At 46.9% G+C, this 20201-nt stretch overlaps 1 protein-coding gene across 2 annotated transcripts in view; it reads left to right on the plus strand.

The window, feature by feature from the left end:
- The first annotated feature begins 167 nt into the window (after positions 1-167).
- The window catches only part of IQCA1 (IQ motif containing with AAA domain 1), a 105820-nt gene continuing 85786 nt past the window's right edge, over positions 168-20201 (plus strand). Inside the window, exons 1-6 of one of the 2 annotated variants that reach the window (XM_027668080.1) lie at positions 168-217; positions 262-333; positions 11290-11614; positions 14757-14870; positions 16957-17139; positions 17852-17923. In XM_027668080.1, coding sequence (XP_027523881.1) covers positions 323-333; positions 11290-11614; positions 14757-14870; positions 16957-17139; positions 17852-17923 — 705 coding nt within the window. In that variant the 5' untranslated portion in view covers positions 168-217; positions 262-322. The remainder of the gene's footprint in view (positions 218-261; positions 334-11289; positions 11615-14756; positions 14871-16956; positions 17140-17851; positions 17924-20201) is intronic. The other variant, XM_027668079.1, reaches the window with a different exon arrangement.

Genomic DNA, 20201 nt, shown 5'->3' on the forward strand with positions numbered 1-20201 from the left:
AAAAAAAAAAGAAGAAAAAAAAGGGAAAACAAGTGTGCGTGGGGGGGGGGAAACCTAAAACTCCCTTTGCTGCCCGGACAAGCCCCGAGGCAGCGCCGGGGAGGGATCGCGATCGCTCCCCCCGCACCGTCTCCGCGGTAACGGCGGGGACTGACCCGCAACGGCCCCGCGGCGGCAGCGGGCTCCGGGCTCGGTGTCCGGCTCCGGGCTCGGTGTGGGTGCCCCGCTCTGGGGCCGGGCTCGGTGTCCGGCTCCGGGCTCGGTGTGGGTGCCCCGCTCTGGGGTCGGGCTCGGTGTCCGGCTCTCGGGGTCGCTGCCCAGCATGTCCCAGGCGTGAGTATCGCGGGCCGCGGGGTCCGGGCGGGGCGAACCCCCCGGGGCGGGAGGGGGTGGGTGAAGCAGCCCGAGCCCCGGCGGGGCCAAGGGGAGGCAGAACCGGTTCTACCGGGGTCAGGCACCGAGGGGCGGGGGGAGCCGGGATTCGTCCCCGGAGCGACCGCGACAGCGGCAAAAGTAGGCAAATAGTATCTTAGAACGATAGAATCAGCTGGGTTGGAAGGGACCTTCGAGATCATCAAGTCCAACCCTTGATCCAACCCCGCCGTGGTTCCCAGCCCATGGCACTGATGCCACATCCAGTCTGTCCTTAAACACCTCCAGGGATGGAGAATCCACCACTTCCCTGGGCAGCCCATTCCAATGGCTGAGCACCCTCTCTGCAAAGAAATTCTTCCCAATATCCAACCTAAACCTCCCCTGGCACAGCTGAAGACCGAGCCCTCTTATCTTGCTGAGAGTTGCCTGGGAAAAGAGACCAACCCCCCCCTTGGCTCCCCCCTCCTGTCAGGGAGTTGCAGAGAGTGAGGAGGTCTCCCCTGAGCCTCCTCTTCTCCAGGCTGAACAGCCCCAGCTCCCTCAGCCTCTCCTCATGGGAATTGTGCTCCAGTCCCTTCCCCAGCCTTGTTGCTCTCCTCTGGACCTGCTCCAGCCCCTCAACGTCCTTCCTGAGCTGAGGGCCCAGAACTGGACACAGCACTCCAGGGGTGGCCTCACCAGCGCTGAGTACAGGGGAAGAATCACTTCCTTGGACCTGTTGGCCATACTTCCTGAGCCAGGCCAGGATGCCAGTAGTGTTATTCCCTTTGCACAGAGTGTTCCTCGCTTACAGGCAGATTCACACATCAGGGTTTTCTCCTCCCCTCGTGCTCTCAGCACAGTGCAAAGCTTCCCAAGTTTATTTGCAATAAGCAGACACTGAGGATGGGGTTGGATCAAAGTGCCTGTGAGGAGCCCTGCTTGTTCCTCTGGGAACATAACTCAGAGTCCAAGCCCCCATATTAAGCAAGAATTATTATTATTGCTGTCCTACAGTGCTGGGAGCTGAACTGTGAGCATCTCCCACAACATCCTCCTCCAGCTCCAGCAGCACAGAGCCCTGGGCACAGCTCGGTTTTTGGGGAGGCTCTTATTCCCAGTTCTGAGCTGGATGTGGCTTGCTCAAGCTGAATAAGCAAAAGTACATTAGGGGAAAAAAAACAGCTCAGGGGTTAATTTCTACCTCCTTCTGCTCCTCTCCTTCACATCTAAGCTCTGACCTGGTCAAACCTGACCATATCCAAACTGCTGCCGAACCAGGTTGTGAGCAAAGCCTCTCCTGGCTTCTTTCCCATGATCCTCCTACTCAGCATCAAAACATCCTGTTTCTTTTGCTCAGTATCATCTTTCCAAAGTCCCAACTCCTTGCCAGGTTAAAACCCCTCATACTTCCAACCTCAGAACTAGAGCAGCTCTCCTTGTCACCTCCACCTTGGGTTTCATAGAATCATAAAGACTAGAAAAGACCTCTGAGATCATCAAGCCCAACCTTCAGCCAAATGCCGCCTCCATGCCCTCTAAACCACATTGGGGGGTGCCACGTCTACTTGTTTTCTGAACACTTCCAGCTGTGGTGACTCCACCATCCTTGGCAGCAGCCTGTTCCAATGCTTAACCACTCTTTTAGTGAATAATTTTTTTCTTATATCCAATCTAACCTCCTCTGGCTCAACTTGAGGCCATTTCCCCTTGTCCCAGAGCTGGCTGCCTGGGAAAAGAGGCTGACCCCCACCTCACCACAACCTCCTTCAGGTAGCTGCAGAGGGCAATGAGGTCCCCCCTGAGCCTCCCTTTCTCCTCTGACCCAGCCTCCTACCTCAACACATTTGCAGCCTCAGCCAGATATCACCACAAATTCCACTGCTTTCCAGCCCCGCAGCTTCCTTTTCCATGCTCCTTGGCTCAGGAGAGAAAGGCGAGGTGAAAGGAATAAAGAACATCCCTAAGGGTACAGCAGAGACTGTCTGGGAGCTGTGTCCAAGGATACACACCCACAGCACAGCTTTCAGCAGGCATGAGTGTGAGGAAAGCTTGGTCAGGTTCCTGGTGAATCTAGTGCAGGACTTGGCTTGTAACAGCACAAATCATGCCTTACACTACCATGGAGTCACTTCAGGGAAGTTTACAAACTAATGGATAGTTAACTAAATTGCAATGTTTAGAAGGGGGGGGAAAAGAGAAGGAGAAAAAAACCCCACAAAAGTAGTGCTCGACCTCTTCCTGAGACTCATCTCAGAGTGTGTCATTCCTACAAAGTCTGAATCATGGCTGAGTGTAGCTGGAAAATACTTGTGATGCAACTGTTGTAACTCAGTTTAATTTCAATAGAGAGGGGGCTCTTTAGCGTTTCCTATTGCATTGCCAACACTGAACAGCAAATCTACATAAACATGATAAACATCTCACACCACATGACAAAAACATGTATCCAGTTCTGTTCTGAGTGAGGTGGTGGTGCTGGTAAGGGACCCCAACTGGACACTGATGCTGCTTGGCTCAGTTTGCTGTAATCAGGCTGTAGCTGTGCACAGCACAGGATTTATGGCTGGGCTAACCCAGCCCTTCATAAACACAAGTCTGAGTTGCTTCTTAAGTAAGTTACCCAGGCTACTTTTACACAGTTGTACGTGGTGAGGTTTTCCTGGTTGTAACCATAAATCATAGAATTGTCTAGGTTGGAAAAACCCTCTAAGATCATTGAGTCCAACTGTTCCCCCAGCACTGCCAAGGCCACCACTAACCCATGTCCCCAAGTGCCACATCCACGTGGTTTTTAAATCCCTCCAGGGATGGGGATTCCTGTGCCAGGGACTGACAACCCTTTCCATGAAGAAATACTTCTTAATATCCAGTCTGTTCTAGATCCTTCCAGTGTCTAAAGGGGGCTTACCAGAAGACTGGAGAAGGACTTTTCACATAGGCATGGAGTGATAGGACAAGGGGGAATGACCTTAAGCAGGAGGGCAGGGCTAGACTGGAAATTAGGAAGGAATCCTTCCCTGTGAGGGTGGGGAGGCCCTGGTACAGGTTGCCCAGAGAAGCTGTGGCTGCCCCATCCCTGGAAGTGTCCAAGGCCAGGCTGGATGGGGCTTAGAGCAACCTGGGACAGTGGAAGGTGCCCCTGCCCGTGGCTCTGGGTGGGATTGGATGAGCTTTAAGGTCCCTTCCAACCCAAACCATTCTGTGATTCTATAAACTTTCCCTGGCACAACTTGAGGCCATCTCCAAAGTATTTTAAATGCCATGTGACATGCTGCACAGCACAAAGCTCTTCCTGAGCTGGAGTTCTGAGGCATGTTCAGCATCCTCAAGGCCCTGTGATTCTAGCAGAGGTGTGGGCTAAAGCCCACAGCAGTGTTTAATTCCACTGCCTTAGCAAGCTTTGTCTCGGGGCAGAGCCAGGATGCTCAGAGAGCACACAGCCACATTCTCTTTGGGTCAGTAACTCCAGCAGCCAGCCAAGGGAAAAGTCAGCATGTCCAGACATGCTTGGCATTTTCCAGGGACGGTCACAGTGCCCAGGAGAGCACAGCCACTGGCTGTAGGGCAATTAAAAAGTGCTGGAATATCTCACTTCCTAAAGTACTCAGCCCTCAGCATTTGCATACAGATGTACCTTCTGCTCCAGACACTGAACACCAGATTTACATAGATGCTTTTGCATTTATGTTTTCCTGCTGTGTTTCCTCCTCTTTAATGAATTTGTTTACCATCTCCTTGACCTGTAGGATCCTGACCAGGAATTTCTTACTTTGCCCTGACAGTCCTAGTCCAGACAAGTTCAAAGCCAAGTCTTGGCACTGCTGCCATTCCTACCAGGTTTTAATCAGCTACAAGACATTTGCCACTGCCACCAAGGAGCTTTAAACAATCAAAGCGCTTTAAAATTTAATCTCGTGTCACAAATAGAATTTATATTAATTCACTGGTTAAATATTGATCTAAGACAAGGTCTTTAGCATCTCCCCTTCTGCTTCCAGCAGAAACAACCAAAGGAAAGCTTTGTATTTTATGTTACATCCCTCGGCTAAAGAAAATTAAAGTGGAAAAAAACAAAATGTGAAAAAGCATCAGTGCAACTTCCAATCCCCTGTCTCCCCCACTCTCCATGGCTGCATTATGATGCAGGTTCTTATGTTGTGATCACATCCTATTTTCTTCCCATGGGGCCCCAGCCTCACTCAGCCATTGGGCTGTTGTTGAATATTTCTTTTTATCCCCTCATTCGGTGTCTGGCCCCAGGCCATATTCTTCAAATTCCATCCAAACGCCACAGTTATGAGCTTCCTCCTGGGCATTCCTGGCGCGTTCTCTCTCCTACATCTCCCAAGCAGTCACAGATCCATCTTTGCCCCTCCTTCCCCCCCTGGTGAGCATTAGCACATCATCTTGGTTATGTTAAAGCAGGAAATCAGAGACAGGATCAAACTGATCACAGCTAAGGCTTAAAGCTGCAGCTCCCTCCCCTGCTTACCTTCATCTTAATGAGCAGGTAGGGAAAGATCTCGTGCATTACTTTGTCTCCTTTGGGAACAAGCATTGTCAGTGGAAATATCCCAGCAGCACTTGTGCTAGGAAACAGTGGAAAACAGGCCACAGTTATCAAGAAACTGAGTAGATTAACTTTGAGCTGAAAGCCTCCTGCTCCTGGGCAGGGGCAGAGCAGCACCCAGACACAGCACTTGGCCTTTGTGCATGGAATTGTAGGCAGCCAGACGGGTGATGGCTCTTTCCTTTTTGGGGTGGGGGGGAGGGAGGAAGAAAAAAAATTACACATCCAGGATGGTTAAAGCTGAAATAAACTTAATTGCCACACAGAGAAAAGTGTGTTATAGGAAAATGCTGCTTGGGATAGGGCAGCCACAACTTCTCTGGGCAACCTGTGCCAGTGCCTCACCACCCTCACAGGGAGGAATTTCTTCCTATTATCCAGTCTAAACCTACTGTCAGTTTGAAGCCATTCCCCCATGTCCTGTCACTCCAGGCCCCTGTAAATAGTGTGCATCTTTCCTGTCAGCTCCCTTCAGGTACTGAAAGGTCACAATTAGGTCACCCTGGAGCCTTCTCTTCTCCAGGCTGAACCATCCCAATTCTCTTGGTGCCTCCTCTGAACTCGCTCCAGCAGTTCCATGTCCTTCCTGTGCTGGGGATCCCAGAGCTGGAGGCAGCTCTGCAGGTGAGGTCTCACCCGAGCAGAGGGTTGGAATCACATCCCTTGACCTGCTGGCCACGCTGTCCAGGACAGGATTGTCCTGCTCACCCCAGAGGGAAGGGCAGCCTCCAGCCCAGGCAGGAGCTGCAGCCTGTGGGACAGAAGGGCAGCCCTTGGAATACTCAACAGCAAAGTTCAACCCAGAATTTAGACTTATTCACTTTGGCATGTCCTCCTGTAAGAGAACAGCCCTTTTCCCTGTCAGCCCTGGGAGTCTGGCTGGAGCAGGTGCCTCAGACCTGCCAAGGTGAGGTGCTGCTGCTGCTGCTCCATGAAGCTGCTCCCTCGCCTTCCCTGCGGTTTCCCATTACATTTCTGCCACACAAATCCTTTGTCCCTTATTGTCCTTCTGTCATAGGACCCAAGACTGAAATTGGAGATGACAGAAGCACAGAGCTGTTCACGGTAACAATGCCAGCAGGCTGTGTGTTTTCCTCCTGTCACAACCAAAGCCTGCTGAGGTTTATCCTTTATTTTCCCTAAATGCTTCCAACTCTGTAAAACTTCGTGGCTAGAGCAAGCATGCTTAAAAAGTCATCTGGCAGAGTTACATTCACCACCAGCTGAGAAGTTTGGCATAATTGTGAGACTAATCTTATTTAAGGAGCAAGGCAGGCTTAAACAGGCTCATGAGCCTGCACTGCTCTGAACTGCAGGCTAAAGGCTTTTAAATCAGGAATTAATTCAGACAACATTTCAGCCAATTTGGTTCATGGAGTCATAGAATATGCTGAGTTGGAAGGGACCCATCAGAGTAATTGAGTCCAACTCCTGGCCCTGCACAGGACACCACAAGAGTGCCACCAGGTACCCGAGAGCATTGTCCAAACACTTCTTGAAGTCACAGGTTGTGTCCTAAGGCCACACTGATCTGTTTCTGCCTGCACCTGTCCACCCCCAAAAATGTTTGTCTATAATAAGACAAAAGAGAAAAGAGGGGTCTAGTCCTATAGTATTTTTAGCCCAGCAATCACCCTGCAATACCTGAGCAGGCTGTAGTGGGGAAACAGCTAACTGCTGGCCTGGATCAGCCAGGCTGGTTTTTAGACTAAGTCTGGTGTTTTTAGAAAAAGAGAAAGAAAAAGAAAAGCAGCAGCATTTGTACAAACCCCTTTTCTTCTAGGGGCCTCACTTTCCCCTCCCAACCTTTGTCTCTTGTTTCTTTATTTTACAGAGGCTGCAGGGCAGGGTTTCCCTCCCCAGTGTTTGCCCAGGGCTCAGCACAATGACTGACCTGTGTGTGGAGGGGACCCTGAGGACTGGCCCCTGCACACACTTCCTTGTCACTAGACCCCCATCTTGGTCCCCTCTGCTTCTCTGGGTGACTGCTGACTTGTCCTGTGTGGTGGTGGATAAGTGCTGGGCTCTTTGAAATGTTTTAACACACACGATTTAGGGCTCATTTAATCACACAGGAGCTTCCAGATTAGGTGACGAGAGCTGGGCCAAATCAGAGTCAAATGTTTTCCCTTCTCTCTCGTAATAGATGCTCATCTCTCAGAATAAAAGTAGGGCCCATGCAGCACTACACTGCTACAGCATTAACGTGGCTGGCTGTGAAAGCAAGAGATATTCCTGTCCTCAGAGGACAGCCCAGAAAAAACAGGCATCAAAGCAGCCCACAGACAAATCCAGGGACAGACACAGCTTGGAGTGCAAACTGTGCCATGTCCTGGAACAGCAGAGACACTATTCCCTTTGGCAGCCAAGTAAAACACCAAAACACTTCAGGAGGGGGGGAAAGAAAAACCACACAAAGGTGACCCCCACTGATGCCAGATTCTGCTCTCAGCTCAAGAGCTGTCTGAGGGACAGTTTGCATGCTCAGCAGAAATCCTTCCAAGGTTTTTAAGCCCTAGAACCAGTTTAACACCAGTGAGCAGGCTCACCCCAGCTGCACTCCAAACCAGCACACTTGTCCAAGTGTAGGGAGAGATGGCTTAAGCAAACACGCAGAGTAAGAGGGTCCTGGAAAATTAAAACGAGGCAATATGTAACTTGGCAGGATTTTAAACACCTCTATAACTTGAACAGAAAAAAACCTTGCTAAGCTTCGCTCTAAATGAGGAAGCTTTATTTTTTGAGCAATAAAAGTGAGATTCAAACTAGCAATCATGCTATGGCAAAAGAGGCTTCTTAAACCTGTGCTTTAGGCTCTGTTTCCACATTGTGGGAGTGAAGAGAAGGGACATAAGTGAGGAGTTAAAGCTTTGACCTTCCCTCCAAGCTGTAAGCTGCCAGAAAGCGCTCTGGGGGCTCTGGAGTTAAGTCACTTAATGTGACTTACAGTGTTGCTTATTTTCCCCATAACATCCCTATTTTGTAGTTGCTATGACAATTTGTAGCATTACTTACACTGCTATATGCATGGAGATATCTGGAGACATCTGGAGACAGCCTTCTTCTCCAGCATTTAATGACCTTATGCCTTGAGTAGGAAAGTTAGCTCAATCCTGCTGGTTACCTGCACTAGTTAGATGCTCTAATCCCATCTAATTCGGATGCAATACCACTGGATACAGCTCACAAGCTGCTCATTACAGAACAGGAACGAGCCTACAAGATGAAGCAGTAACAGCAAATAAAGCCAGCACACTCAAGGCTGTGTTGTCCTCCCCCTTCAGCGTGTGGAAGCAATTTAGAGGGAGTTCACAACTTAATGCAAAGGGACACTGAGTAAATAGGCAAAAATTCAAATGGAGACTTGGGTCACACGTTGTCTGACTGCCAGGCAAGGAAAGGCAGCCCTCTCCTTTGCTTTTAAGGCATAAACCTTGAAGTTACTCCTCCTTACTCCTCTTGCACACGTTTGTCTCTAAAGCTGAAGGGCTCCTCTGGTTCATAGCAGCTCTGTCAAGTCCCTCAGATATGGCTATAAACACCAAGTACACCTGATCCTTCAAACCAGTCTGGGAGAGCTCCCATTTGGGCACCAGTAAAACCTGAACTAAGTATTTTAAACCTGTTCTGGGAAGGGGAAACAAATAGCTCTGCATGTGTCCTCTAGGATTTTAATCAGGGTGAAGCAAAGAAACACTCAAATCACTTTTCTGCTTGCCCTGTCCTGTTATCAAGTATCTGATGTCCCCATCACATGCCTAACAAACTGCAGCCCTAGGGCCAGGTCCCCCAATGGTGTCAGTCACCCTGACCACAACAGGTACACAGGGACTATCAGCCTATCCCAGCTGAAAATTTAGCACTTCCACATCAACCTTTTCCTTCAATACTTCATTTTCCAGCGGGCCTGTCCTTTCTTTTGCCCTCATTTACACAAAACTGCTGCAAAAGCTACAATCATACGATAATATCCACAGTCTTAACATCTGACCCACAGCAACGTGCTTGCAATCATCTCAGTGCCTGTCTGCTAAAGCAATGCTTTATGGAAGCAATTATGTTCTATCTGTAGTGCCTTATGTTAATGCCCTCCCAGCCCCCTCCTCCCTCCACAGCTCATTCAAAATATAAAAAGAGACTGGATATTCGCTGGCTCAGCAGGAGGAACCACTTGACATTCCTCAGTCAGAGGAGGCAGAAAGGGAGATGATTGTAAATGGGAGCGGACGGTGGCGAGGTCGGTTCTTGGCACAGTTGGCTCTCTGCAATAACCTGCCTGGGAAACGCTCCAGCTCATGGGTACCTCTGGCTCATAAATCAGCTGGGTGGCTGTGGGGACAACCCACAGGGCTGGGCCCCCCCAAAGGTTTATGACCTCCCCACTGCCTGTGAGAAGTCACAGCAAAGTACGCACAACACCGCGCTGTTTCCTCCTGTGTGGAAAACCCCGCACACCAACACACATCCTCCTGTATCCTGGCTCCAGAGGAAGCGTTCAGAACCCCCATGGATCACCCAGCAGAGCTCCCACCTACTGCTGGCCTTGTTTGTGCCTATCTTTTCCACTCTGCTGGGTTTATTCTGCTTATCTCCTGCACCTGGGTTAATTACTGCAATTGAGTGATACGGGTGGTGCAATAGGATGTAAGTGAAATGGGAAAAAAGGAAGGGGAAAGACCTGGGTGGGCTGCAGAAGCATTAGGAGAAGCAAGACCAGCTGCATCCTGCAGAAACCCAGATCAGCTGAAGAGCATAATAGACACTTTACAAAGTTAATGGTGCAAATTCAACAGCAGGGTTCAGGTTATTGGTGGTTTTGCCAACTGCTCCAGGTAGTCCCAACAGCCCTGTCAGCATCCAGGATGTGCAGAACACCCCACACTCATGGGCTGGAGTCTGTCCTGTCCATCCCACAGGTCCCTCTTGCAGCACAGGCCTCAGGTCATTCTGTACTCTGCGATTGGGAACGATAAGATCAGCTGACAGAACTCCAACTTAGGCATTTACTAGGAAGCACAGGCAATTTTAACAGCTGGCCAGCTTTCCAGGCAGAATTAACACACCAGCACCCCTCAGAGCAGCACGAGGTCTGCTCTGAAAGCTCATCTAATAAAGGCAGGGCCTTCTACTGTCCTCATCCTATTTTCGAGAAGCTCTAGGAACAGCAAGTGATAAGTTGGTTAAGCACATGCATGGGTCTAGATTGCACCACTGAGGTCAACAGCCTTTGTTGCTAGGACTAACAAACAACAGTCAGCTTTCTCTGTTCCCATTCCCACTGTTTTTCCCCTCCTCCTGCAAACCTGCCAGCATGATTGAACTGGTTTTCTCCCAGCATAACTGATTCTCAGTGCAGAAGGAAGTTCTTAGCTCTGCTACTAGAGAAGCCTTTCAAAGATGTAAGATTTTTAACACCTGTCACACCCAAGAGTCTCCACCTGGCAAAGAGAGGTTACAAAGGAGAACAGGACCTAAAAATGTCATCCCTACAACAGGTGATAGCATCTTTCCATGACAGTCCTGCTCTTTGAGCCCTTCTCTGCATAAAAGCCTCAGTGCCCAGAGTCCACTTCTTACACCTTTAGGTTGATTTCCCAGGATATTCTGCACTGATCTCCTTTTCTCACAAAAAGCCACTGGCAGACAGTCCACACTCACATCAGAGCTCCACCTATTCCCACCAAAACTACCAAGTGAACAGCATCGTTGCCCTCTGGATATGAAGATGGTCTTAGGTGACATCTTCCATGCCACATAATCCTGTAGCCACTGGACCAGATGTTAAGCAATTGCTTGGAGAGCAACAGTTGCTACCATAGAAATAAATCAAATTATTTTCCTCATTTGAATATTTGAAATAACACCTACAGCTTTGCTCTAGCATTGGCACCAACCTCACCCTTACCCTGCAGTTAACTGCAATCAGCCACTGCAGAAAGGCAGAACAGCAACACAAACTTTAGAAACATCAATTGGTCCTCATCCCAAACATGCAGAAGCCTCCAACAGACCTTCCCCATTAAAGGGCTTTGGGGGGAGACATCTTTTCTATAAGCATCTTCTCAATTAGCACCACTGAATAAAACCCCTGGCACTGTTGGGGGTTGTAACTTCAAGCATTCGAAGGATGCTTCAAGCGTGTTAAGCATGAAGTTGAAAAGCTTTTAAGCTTACTTCAGTAAAAAGAGAAACTTTTGCTAATGGTTTTTCAAATATTTTGTAGTTAAAAATCTCTTTATAAATGTAATGGCTCACGTTTCCAGGTTTGTTTTTTTGAGAACTCCACACACAGAGCCCTGGCACCGTTGCATGCTTACTCTTGCTTTCATGTCAGGCTAACACAGTCTCCTCTTTTCAACCAGCACTTACTGTAAGATGTGGGCAGACGCCCAGAAAGACCTGGACATCCTGCTCCAGAAAGAGAGGGGAGAGTTCCTGCAGCCAGAGACGAACCTCGGGAAGGTGTCCAAGATGTTGGCCACTTCCTACATCCAGTACATGGAAATCTTCCGTAACCTGGCGGCCGCCTACGACCACCTCATCCACCGGCAGAAGCGCGCGGCGATCCGGCCGGTGCTGGACGGCGTCATGGGCCGCATCCTGGAGATTAAAATGGAGATGGTGAAGCTGGACAACTCCGAGTGCCAGGACCTGGATGACATCCTGATGGAGCTAAATCGCCCCCTGGTAGGTCTGCCTCTCTCGTGAGGCTCAATCCTCCAGGCCTGGGACACTTCCCGGGATGGGGCAGCCACAGCTTCTCTGGGCTCCCCACTCTCACAGCCAAGAATTCCTTCCCAATATCCCATCTAACCCTGCCCTCTGGCAGGATTAACTTTGACTGCTTTGCTCTTGGTATCAGTAGCTTGACTCTGACAGATTTTCATGTGGGATTACACAGAAAATAGGAACTGTTGAGTAAGGTACAGTCCATCCACCTCAGTCTGCCCTTTGTGTCACGGTGAAATCAGCCTGGCCAGGCCTCTTCTAGAGGTCGCAGGCGATGCTGAGACTTGCACAGACAAGTCTAGTGAAACATTTGAGACAAATCTCTGGCTGTAAAGGAGGCAGGAGCCGGGAGCATGTTCAGGGCCCCGGGGTCAAGGAGCGCCTGATGGAGAAGCAGCCCTGGACAGCCCATGGAACACGAGTGTGGCAGCGAGGCAAAGTGCTGGAGCTGTGCTCTGAAAGCAGGAGGAGAAACCAGCTGGCAAAGGTGGCTCCTTCTCTCGCAGACAGCTCCATCTATTGTCACATTCAGGTACCACTGCTCTGTTAAAACCAGCTCAGATTCCTGCTTTTCCCACCGTCCCAGTTCTGACATGAGTTGCCTGATATCATTACAACATTTTCTGAGATTTGCAAACATGTTTCTTTTTGCCACTCCACACTGTAAATTTAGGATAGGAATCACAATGAATTTTAACCATCTCCACCTTCTGCTTTAATCACTATTTTAAACTATTTTCAACTATGAGAGAAGATAAGCATCTCTGGGGAAACTAATCCTTCAAATCATGTTTTGAAATCCTTAAGGATTGCTGTTTTCATGACTTAGCAGTAAATCCACCTGCAGCAAAATACTGGCAAGTCTGAAAAGTCTTGCCTGACACCTACTAAAAAACAAGCATAAATTCAAATTCCTGCACCACACCTTAATTTTAAGAAGGCATAACATACCTACCTACCACAAAAGAAAAGATTTCAGGGGTTTTTTTCAAAGAAAATGTATTTTGCAGTCGATAGGAAAACAGATTGATGTTTTTTATAAAATATTCCCATATTCTTGGTAACAGAACAAAATTACTTGACAAATAACTCCTGTTTCTCAAAGAATCTCAAGGGTACGTCTAGTCCTTCTTTTCCCTGTATTATCGTGGGCTAAAATCCAGCGTAATTGTAGGCAGAGAACACAGCAGAATTGTCTCATTTTATATCGTATGTGATGATATTGGATACTTTGTGCTATGTCACTGTAGGGCCAAGCTTCATATTTCTCCAGTTCTGTACCTCGTGTATTTTGCACAGTTGCCTTCCAACATCCAGTCATTCCATTTCCTGGGCTAATTGTGAAGGTATTTGGATCCGCAAATCCCCGTGTGGAGCCAGGAGTGGCTAAAAAGCCACAAATTTGACTTCGGGATAAACATCCCAAGCCTATCTTTTCAGTGGTGGGCCCCAAAGAGAGATTATGAAGAGAAGCGGGCTCCTTTCAGCCTCGGTATTATGGCTTTGATCTCATCTTTACAGTCAGTAAATGTCACAGTCCAGAATTACTTGTAATTAAAGGCCAGGTTAGACATCAGAGATACCTGTCAGCCCTACGTGAGGGTGTCCAGACAAACCCCTTGATTTCTTACAGCTCAAAATGGCCAGATTTGTAAATCTACCCACAGTGCTTTGCACTGAAAGTACAATGTATAATCATTTCCATCAGCTATCAAGGGTGTTGGAAGGTGCAAACAGGGAGCTTAGCAAGAGAAATGTTTAGAAACCCTAGCAGATCAGACCTCTGCACTGATAAAACCATCAGGGATAAACACAGTCCCACTTGGAAGCTTTGTTATGGTATGTCCTGGTCTGCACAGTGTGCTGCTGAGGGAATTAGTAACGAATCTGGGAATTGGTAGTTCACAGGGGCAGTTTTCCTTGGCCACAGCCTTCCCCACATATTCTGGAAGCTGGAAGGCCTTGGGGCTCACAAGCAGCACGTTCACCGTGTGTCTGGGTCAAGGCAGAAGGGCTTTTCTCCTCCTCCCTGTCCACACCACAGCTGGCACTGAGGCTACAAGGATCAACTCAGAGGTCTCCCTGAGCAGGTCAGAACCCACCAGTTTCCACAGCAGACAGATCAGGGAGAACTGATAGCTCAGCACCAGGTCTTGTACCTGTCCTGGGCTCCACAAGTACCTGGGGACAAACTACTGCGTAATTTGACTGTGCAACTCCTCCTGAGTAGCACGACAGGGTAACTCCTGCTTGTATCCCCCATCCCTCCTTCTGGGCAAATCATTTGCTTGAAGAATTCCTGAAACAGAATATAGGGAACATGGACCAGTATGAACCAGACCTATGAAGACATGTTCCCCCTTCAAGAAATATACTTGCCAGTAGTTGTTTTTGAAGAGTTATCCCTAGTCTTCAATATGATACAAGGAACAGGTTGTGTCACTCTGCAGCATCTTAACTTTTGGGGAGCTTTTTGTCTGCTTCTCTGTGTCTTTTGCCATTTCTCAGCAATTGTACAGGAGAAGAATCAGAAAAAATGTAAATCAGTAACATCTTTTTTAAGATGGAAATTAGTAAAGACAGGCTCTTCTAGTCATGCCTCATTTTAAGAAGTGACTGAGATATCTCAGTCACAGACAGTGACAGATTGTTGACAGGTCAAAATACCTGTAGACAAAAAGAATTAGGCTCTGGTTCTTTGTAATGGTTAAAAAAGTGCAAGAGAATGGATCTGTTTTTCATGTTGATTAAAACAAGGAGTGGGATGATCACACAACCAGAGCTATTCAGTTTGGTGGAAATCATGTTTAAATTTCCGGCAACCCTGCCAAATATTTTAGCAATTTGATAATATAATTGAGCCATTATAAAAAGAAATATTTCTGGGCTCACATGGTTCAGAAACCAGGTTGATTTATTTGTTTTTGTTGAATTAGGCCTTAAGTAATTGCAAAGTAACAACAGCTGTTACAGAGGTCAAATTCCCCAATGCTCAACAATCTCTGTTCTATTTAATTGCTTTGTAAAGGTGTTCAGTTAATTGGTAATGTGATTTAAATGCAGCTCTAAAATGTATCTCCTGCCTTTCTTCTTTTACTAGGAAGACATAGAAATACCCATCCCAAAGTATTTCATTGAAGAAAATCTGGAAGTTCTGCAGCAGAGGGAGAAAACCCTTGATGAGATTTTGCTGAATGCTGGTTTGCAAGAGCAGGTAAATGTATCCCACACCTACACATCATACTTAAATTTGTTTAGTTTATAGCCACACGTGTCTGAACACATGAGCCACTGGAGTGAGAAGTACTTTTATAGCAGTTAGGAAGTAACAGTCTGTTTACAGATAAGGCACCAACAGAAGTAACACCAGATTTTCCTGTCTAGCAATATCCAGTCACATCCCGAGTCTGGTTAAGACTGAAATCATTCGACTCTGCTTTGTGTGACAGTGTCAGAGAAAGGGCAGCACTTTGGCCAAGTTCAGTAGGTGCTTTATTTGTCTAGCTAACCCTCATCATGTAATTAGTCCTACTGAAATCAGGCTGGGCTTAAGCTTTCCTGAACCAGGATTCCTGACTGGAGCAGGCAGAACTGGGAGTCCAGGTCAGCACAGCTGTTGGCATTCGGTTATTTACAACCCTGAACAGGGAGTGCAGTTTCTGCTGTGCAGCCACAGAGCTGCAGCTGCTGGGAGGAGTAGAAAATTGAGTTTTGGCAGAGCAAAAGTGATTACAGAGAAGTACATGAGTGCTCCAGTGAAGGCTGGTCTGGATTTGATATACTTCTGACCTTTTGGAAATGGTATGTTGCCTACAAGCAGGTCCTGCTGATCCCTTGAAATAAACATGCCTGGACAACCTGGATTCATGGATGTGACAGCCATAAGAGACAGTCCTGATGGACCACTTAGTCAAACTGCTGCATTGCCCCACCAGTGAATTAATTCTCCACCAGAGACTGTGCGTGTCGGTGCCCCAAAATAAGGAAAGGAAAGTTCCCAGGGCTAGAAACAGCCCCAGTCAGACAGAGCCTGCAGAGACAGAGCACAGATGCTTTACTGGGCAGCTGCAGCCCCCCTGGCCTCCCCAGGAGAGCTGTGGGTGAGTTCTCTGCTCTTCTGGCACTCTGGTGTTGGTTTGAGGAGATCCTGTTTTGGCACATTATATCCTGGAGCCTTTTAGTTTCCCACAGTTTTGCTCTTGCCCCTGTTCAACGTGGCATCCATCATAGATAATGCTGTCTAGTGTGCAACCAGCTCACCTGGGAGCACCAGGCTCTGGCAGGATCCAGTGCCAGGCTGCCACAGAGGCAGAGGAGTCAATAAACATGAACAAAATCATCTCCCACAGTGTGAATGCAGTGCCTGTGCTGCACTTCCAGCTCAGTGACCGCTGGGATTGCTAGAGGGTTGTCAGCACTCCTGCACACAGCCTTGGACACTCAGGAAATCTTCACTGCTGTTCAACAGGCCATGGAATTCTCCAGTGTCCGTGGCACTGCTGTAACAGGCAGTCCACCATAAATCAAAAACAGTGGAGTGAATCTGAGCAATCTGCTCTGCACGTCATTTGTCCCTCTGTCTAATCCTGTTGTAGAAGGCCCTGCTGAAAGCAGTGAGTGCCACACAATAGTGTGGAAGGATTAAATGTGAACTGTCTCCAGCTGTAACAGCAAGAAAGGACACTAATTCAGCTTTTCCATGGAGAACATTGGAGTTCTCAGGAGTGAGAAAGGAGAGTCTGTCTCTCCACCTGCACTGCTCTGTTCTGTTTTTCCCCAAGCCTCTTTTGCCTGGGCTGGGCTGACTCAGAACAGCCTCTCTTCCAGTCAGGAAAACAACTGCAGTCCCAGCAGCACATCCAGAAACACAGCCCTTCAGAAAAGGAAAGGAAAACATTGCACAGCCTAAGAGAAGCACATTTTAGTAGGACCAAGCCCTGTGGTTCTTTATGTCATTTTTCTCAGATGGCCAAAGTTCAGCAGGATGAATGAGCCATGCAGAGCCATCGTGGCTTCCCACTGTAGCATCAGGTTTTCCTCATCACACATCAACACACCAGGCTCACTTGCTCCTCAAGATCCTCAGAAATACACCTCTCACAAAATATCAGACTTCCAAGATATCGCAAGGTAGCCCTGAGACAGGAGTGTCTGCTGTTTGTGACAGGGTATTTTCATCTTAGAAAGTTTCTACAAGTAGTTCATTCGCTGTTTCATTTGCTAATTGAGGTAGGCAATTAACAAAACTTATAACTCTCTTACTTTTCTTTGTTCCTTCCTTTTTGGCTGTGTTGTTGAAGAAACCTGTCGAGGCCATGACACTTCCAGAGGCCATCAAGTTGATCCAGGTGGCAGAACGGGCTCGCCAGGGCCGCAGTCGAGCGAGGTTCATGAAGAAAATTTACCTGGAAGAGAAAAGAACAACTAAACAAGAGGAGCAGACGGGTCGCAGTCCAGATGATGCTGCCACTTGCATTCAAAAGGTGAATTTTAATTTAACAACTATTCTGGCAAACCCAAGTGACAATGTTCTGTTCAGAAGAACAGTTGTAGACAAACAGAGCTCAGAGGATGGGGAGTGTTCTGCAATTACCACTTTTAGGGTATCCAGCAAGGTAAAATACATCACTTAAACCACTTAACAAAATGAGATAGGGCCCTAGATGTGAGATCAGTGGAAACAGTCCTGCACTGGCAATGCAGGATGACTTTATAACCTACCTGTTGTTTTTCCATTCTGATTTTTATGACCTCAGTTGCTCTTTCTGGCCTCCCCTTGGAATTCAGTGCATCTCCGAATTCATGCCTTTTCCTGTGATCTCCAGGGAAGAAGTTCATTCCATATCTTGAAAAGATGACAAAGGGAGATCAGTAATAAATTCCAGAAAGAGTCCTTACGCACCAATAATTCAGGCAATTCAGCTTCATGAGAACAAGAGCTCAGTCGAAATATTAAGTCTGAACACTTCATGAAACCATGCTAGTGTTTTGTTTAGAAGCAAGATATCCCAGTGTGAGGGATAACAAACCTCAGAATTTGTTAAAAAAATATCAGATGGCAACCTGTTAAAAAGCAATAGTTTCAATTGTATATTGTGCCTTTCCTTCCTCTATTTGTTTTTTCCTGTGCCTGCCCCAGTAAAGGAAGCTGTAGCAAGGCCCATTTATCTCATTAGAGCTTTGTTTACAATCCAGGTTTGGCGTGGATACGTCCAGCGCAAGAGAACAGAGAAAATGAGAGAAGAGGAAATGATATTCCTGGGGATCGTAAGTGGTGCTGCCTAGAGAGTAGAAAATGCCACACTCTGTTTGTTCTTCAGACTGTCGAAATTCAGCACAAAATGAGAAATTAATTTCTAAGATTCTTTCTGTTTTAAAAGGAGTCTCCAAGGAATACAGAACTAAACTGGAATGATAGATGGCACAGGAGTAGCACAATTTGTCTTATGCTGAATGGTTTTGTGCTGTCTATACATGGCCCAATGTGTGTGGCAGATGTGGAAACAGGCTGGGTAGAATGTGCCCCAGGTCTGAGGGAATTTGACCCAGGCATGATAGAGCAAGGAAATTTTATTAATGAACTTCTCAGTCATGACTTCAAGGCACATGAGCTGCCTTATTTCTGGAGCAGAATTCACGGAGCCCTTAAGGTTGGAAAAGCCCTCTAAGATCATCAAGTCCAACCCTTAACCCAGCACTGCCAAGGCCACCACTAACCCATGTCCCCAAGTGCCACAGGACATGGATTTTATCCAAGTCCCTCCAGGGATGGGGACTCCAACACTGCCCTGGGCAGCTGTGCCAGGGCTGGGGACAGCCCTTTCAGTGAAAAAATTTTTCCTGATATCCAATCTAATTAAAGCAGCAAAGTCTTCTTGTTCCACCCCTTTGCAAGTCACTGAATGTGTATGTCAAGAATAGGGAAGAGAAACATTAAAACTGGCATATAAATACACCAATATTTCTCTAAGTCCATATAAAAATAATCAAACTATTTCTCCCATCATACTTCAAAAGCACAGGGAACAGCTGCCCTTGGTCAGTTACATTGCACAGAGTGAAAAAAAAACCCAAACAACAAAGCACCCTTCCCAGAAGGAACCTGTTCCTCCCCCAGTTCTACAGCTCTTAAATGATTAATTTATAATCAATTTATAAACTGGTAGTTTAATTTTGAATTCAAACATGCTTTCTCCTTCTCCCAGACAATTTGGGTGATTTTCTTGCCCAGCAATGGAATTACCCTTGGCTACCTTATAGGGTTATGAAAACTGATTGTGCCTATAGCAAAGATCTCACAGCAGTTGGGAGTAACCTTAAAATGCTACCTTTAGAAAGTAAAATATACATTTTCCTAAGGTTTGCCATGTTAAATACACATAACACCTTATGGATTATTGCCCTTAATATCTGCTGGTCATTAACAGTAAACATGGCTAAACAGAGCCACGGGGGCCAGTTCTGCCTCTGCTTAAGGTAAAATTCCCAGAGATTTTTAACCGGAGCAGACCTAATGGTGAATACTTGGGATATGCTGAAAATGGGTTAGAAATTACACCCTTTGAAAAACGAGGGGTTGTTTCCTATCAAATCCCATGGCAGTTTCTGTTGAGCCTTAGGAAGGAAATCTAAACCTGGCATCAGATATTGGAGGGTTCACAGCCAAGCCCTCGTTCCGTGGTGGCCAGTGGTGGGAGTAACTGATAACTGGGATGTAAACAGCCAGTTTATGGGGAGCATAATATAATCTAGATGATCATGGGGAAGGAGGGAATTAAAACCAAACACATCTAGTGTGTTCATTTCCTGACTTCCATTTTAGGAGCAAGAGAATTGATGTTTGCTACTCTGCACTCTGACTCATTGCTCTTTATCAAGTATATAATCAAAGGATGTAGGGGAAAAAATGGATACCTCTAAATAAAATAAAAGAATCTGTTCATCTCTCTAGTGTTTTTATATTTCCCTGCACTTTTCATGCTGCATTCCCTTCCATGGGCTCCAAAGGGAGTGAGTGGCAAGCAGACAGTGGTTCCCACTGATAGATAGGCAGCAAGCTCCAAAGGTCAAGTCCCTTTGATGTATGGTCATGTCAGGCCTCTGAAAAATGACCACAGATCTTCATGTGTAAATATGTTGAATTTGCTTTTCTAATGCTGCACGACTTAGATAAATTAGAAGACCCAGCCATCCATTACCCCAAGTCCATCCCAAAGGAGACTTGACTTTTGTTGCAATAAATATAATTTCTCTTACAATTAGGGCTTTTCTAAAAATGTCTGTGTTACTTTCAGATAAAAACTGCTTTGCAAAAAGAGCTGGTCCATTTGAAGTTCTGAATAATGATTTCTGGGAAAATTCAATTTTGTTGGCCTAAAAAATAGGAAAATAGGTGTAAAACCCAAGAATTGTCCAGTCTTTTTCTTAATTCAGTATTATTTTCTTTACTGTCTACTTGGTTCACAAAAATTTATGTATCTTTTCTGGAATTTGATTCTATTTCATCTTCAACTTGATGACAGTACAAGCCTATGTTCCAGAGATT

Source organism: Corapipo altera, unplaced genomic scaffold (genome assembly GCF_003945725.1).
Source record: "Corapipo altera isolate COAL_440 unplaced genomic scaffold, ASM394572v1 183, whole genome shotgun sequence".
NCBI lineage: Eukaryota > Metazoa > Chordata > Aves > Passeriformes > Pipridae > Corapipo > Corapipo altera.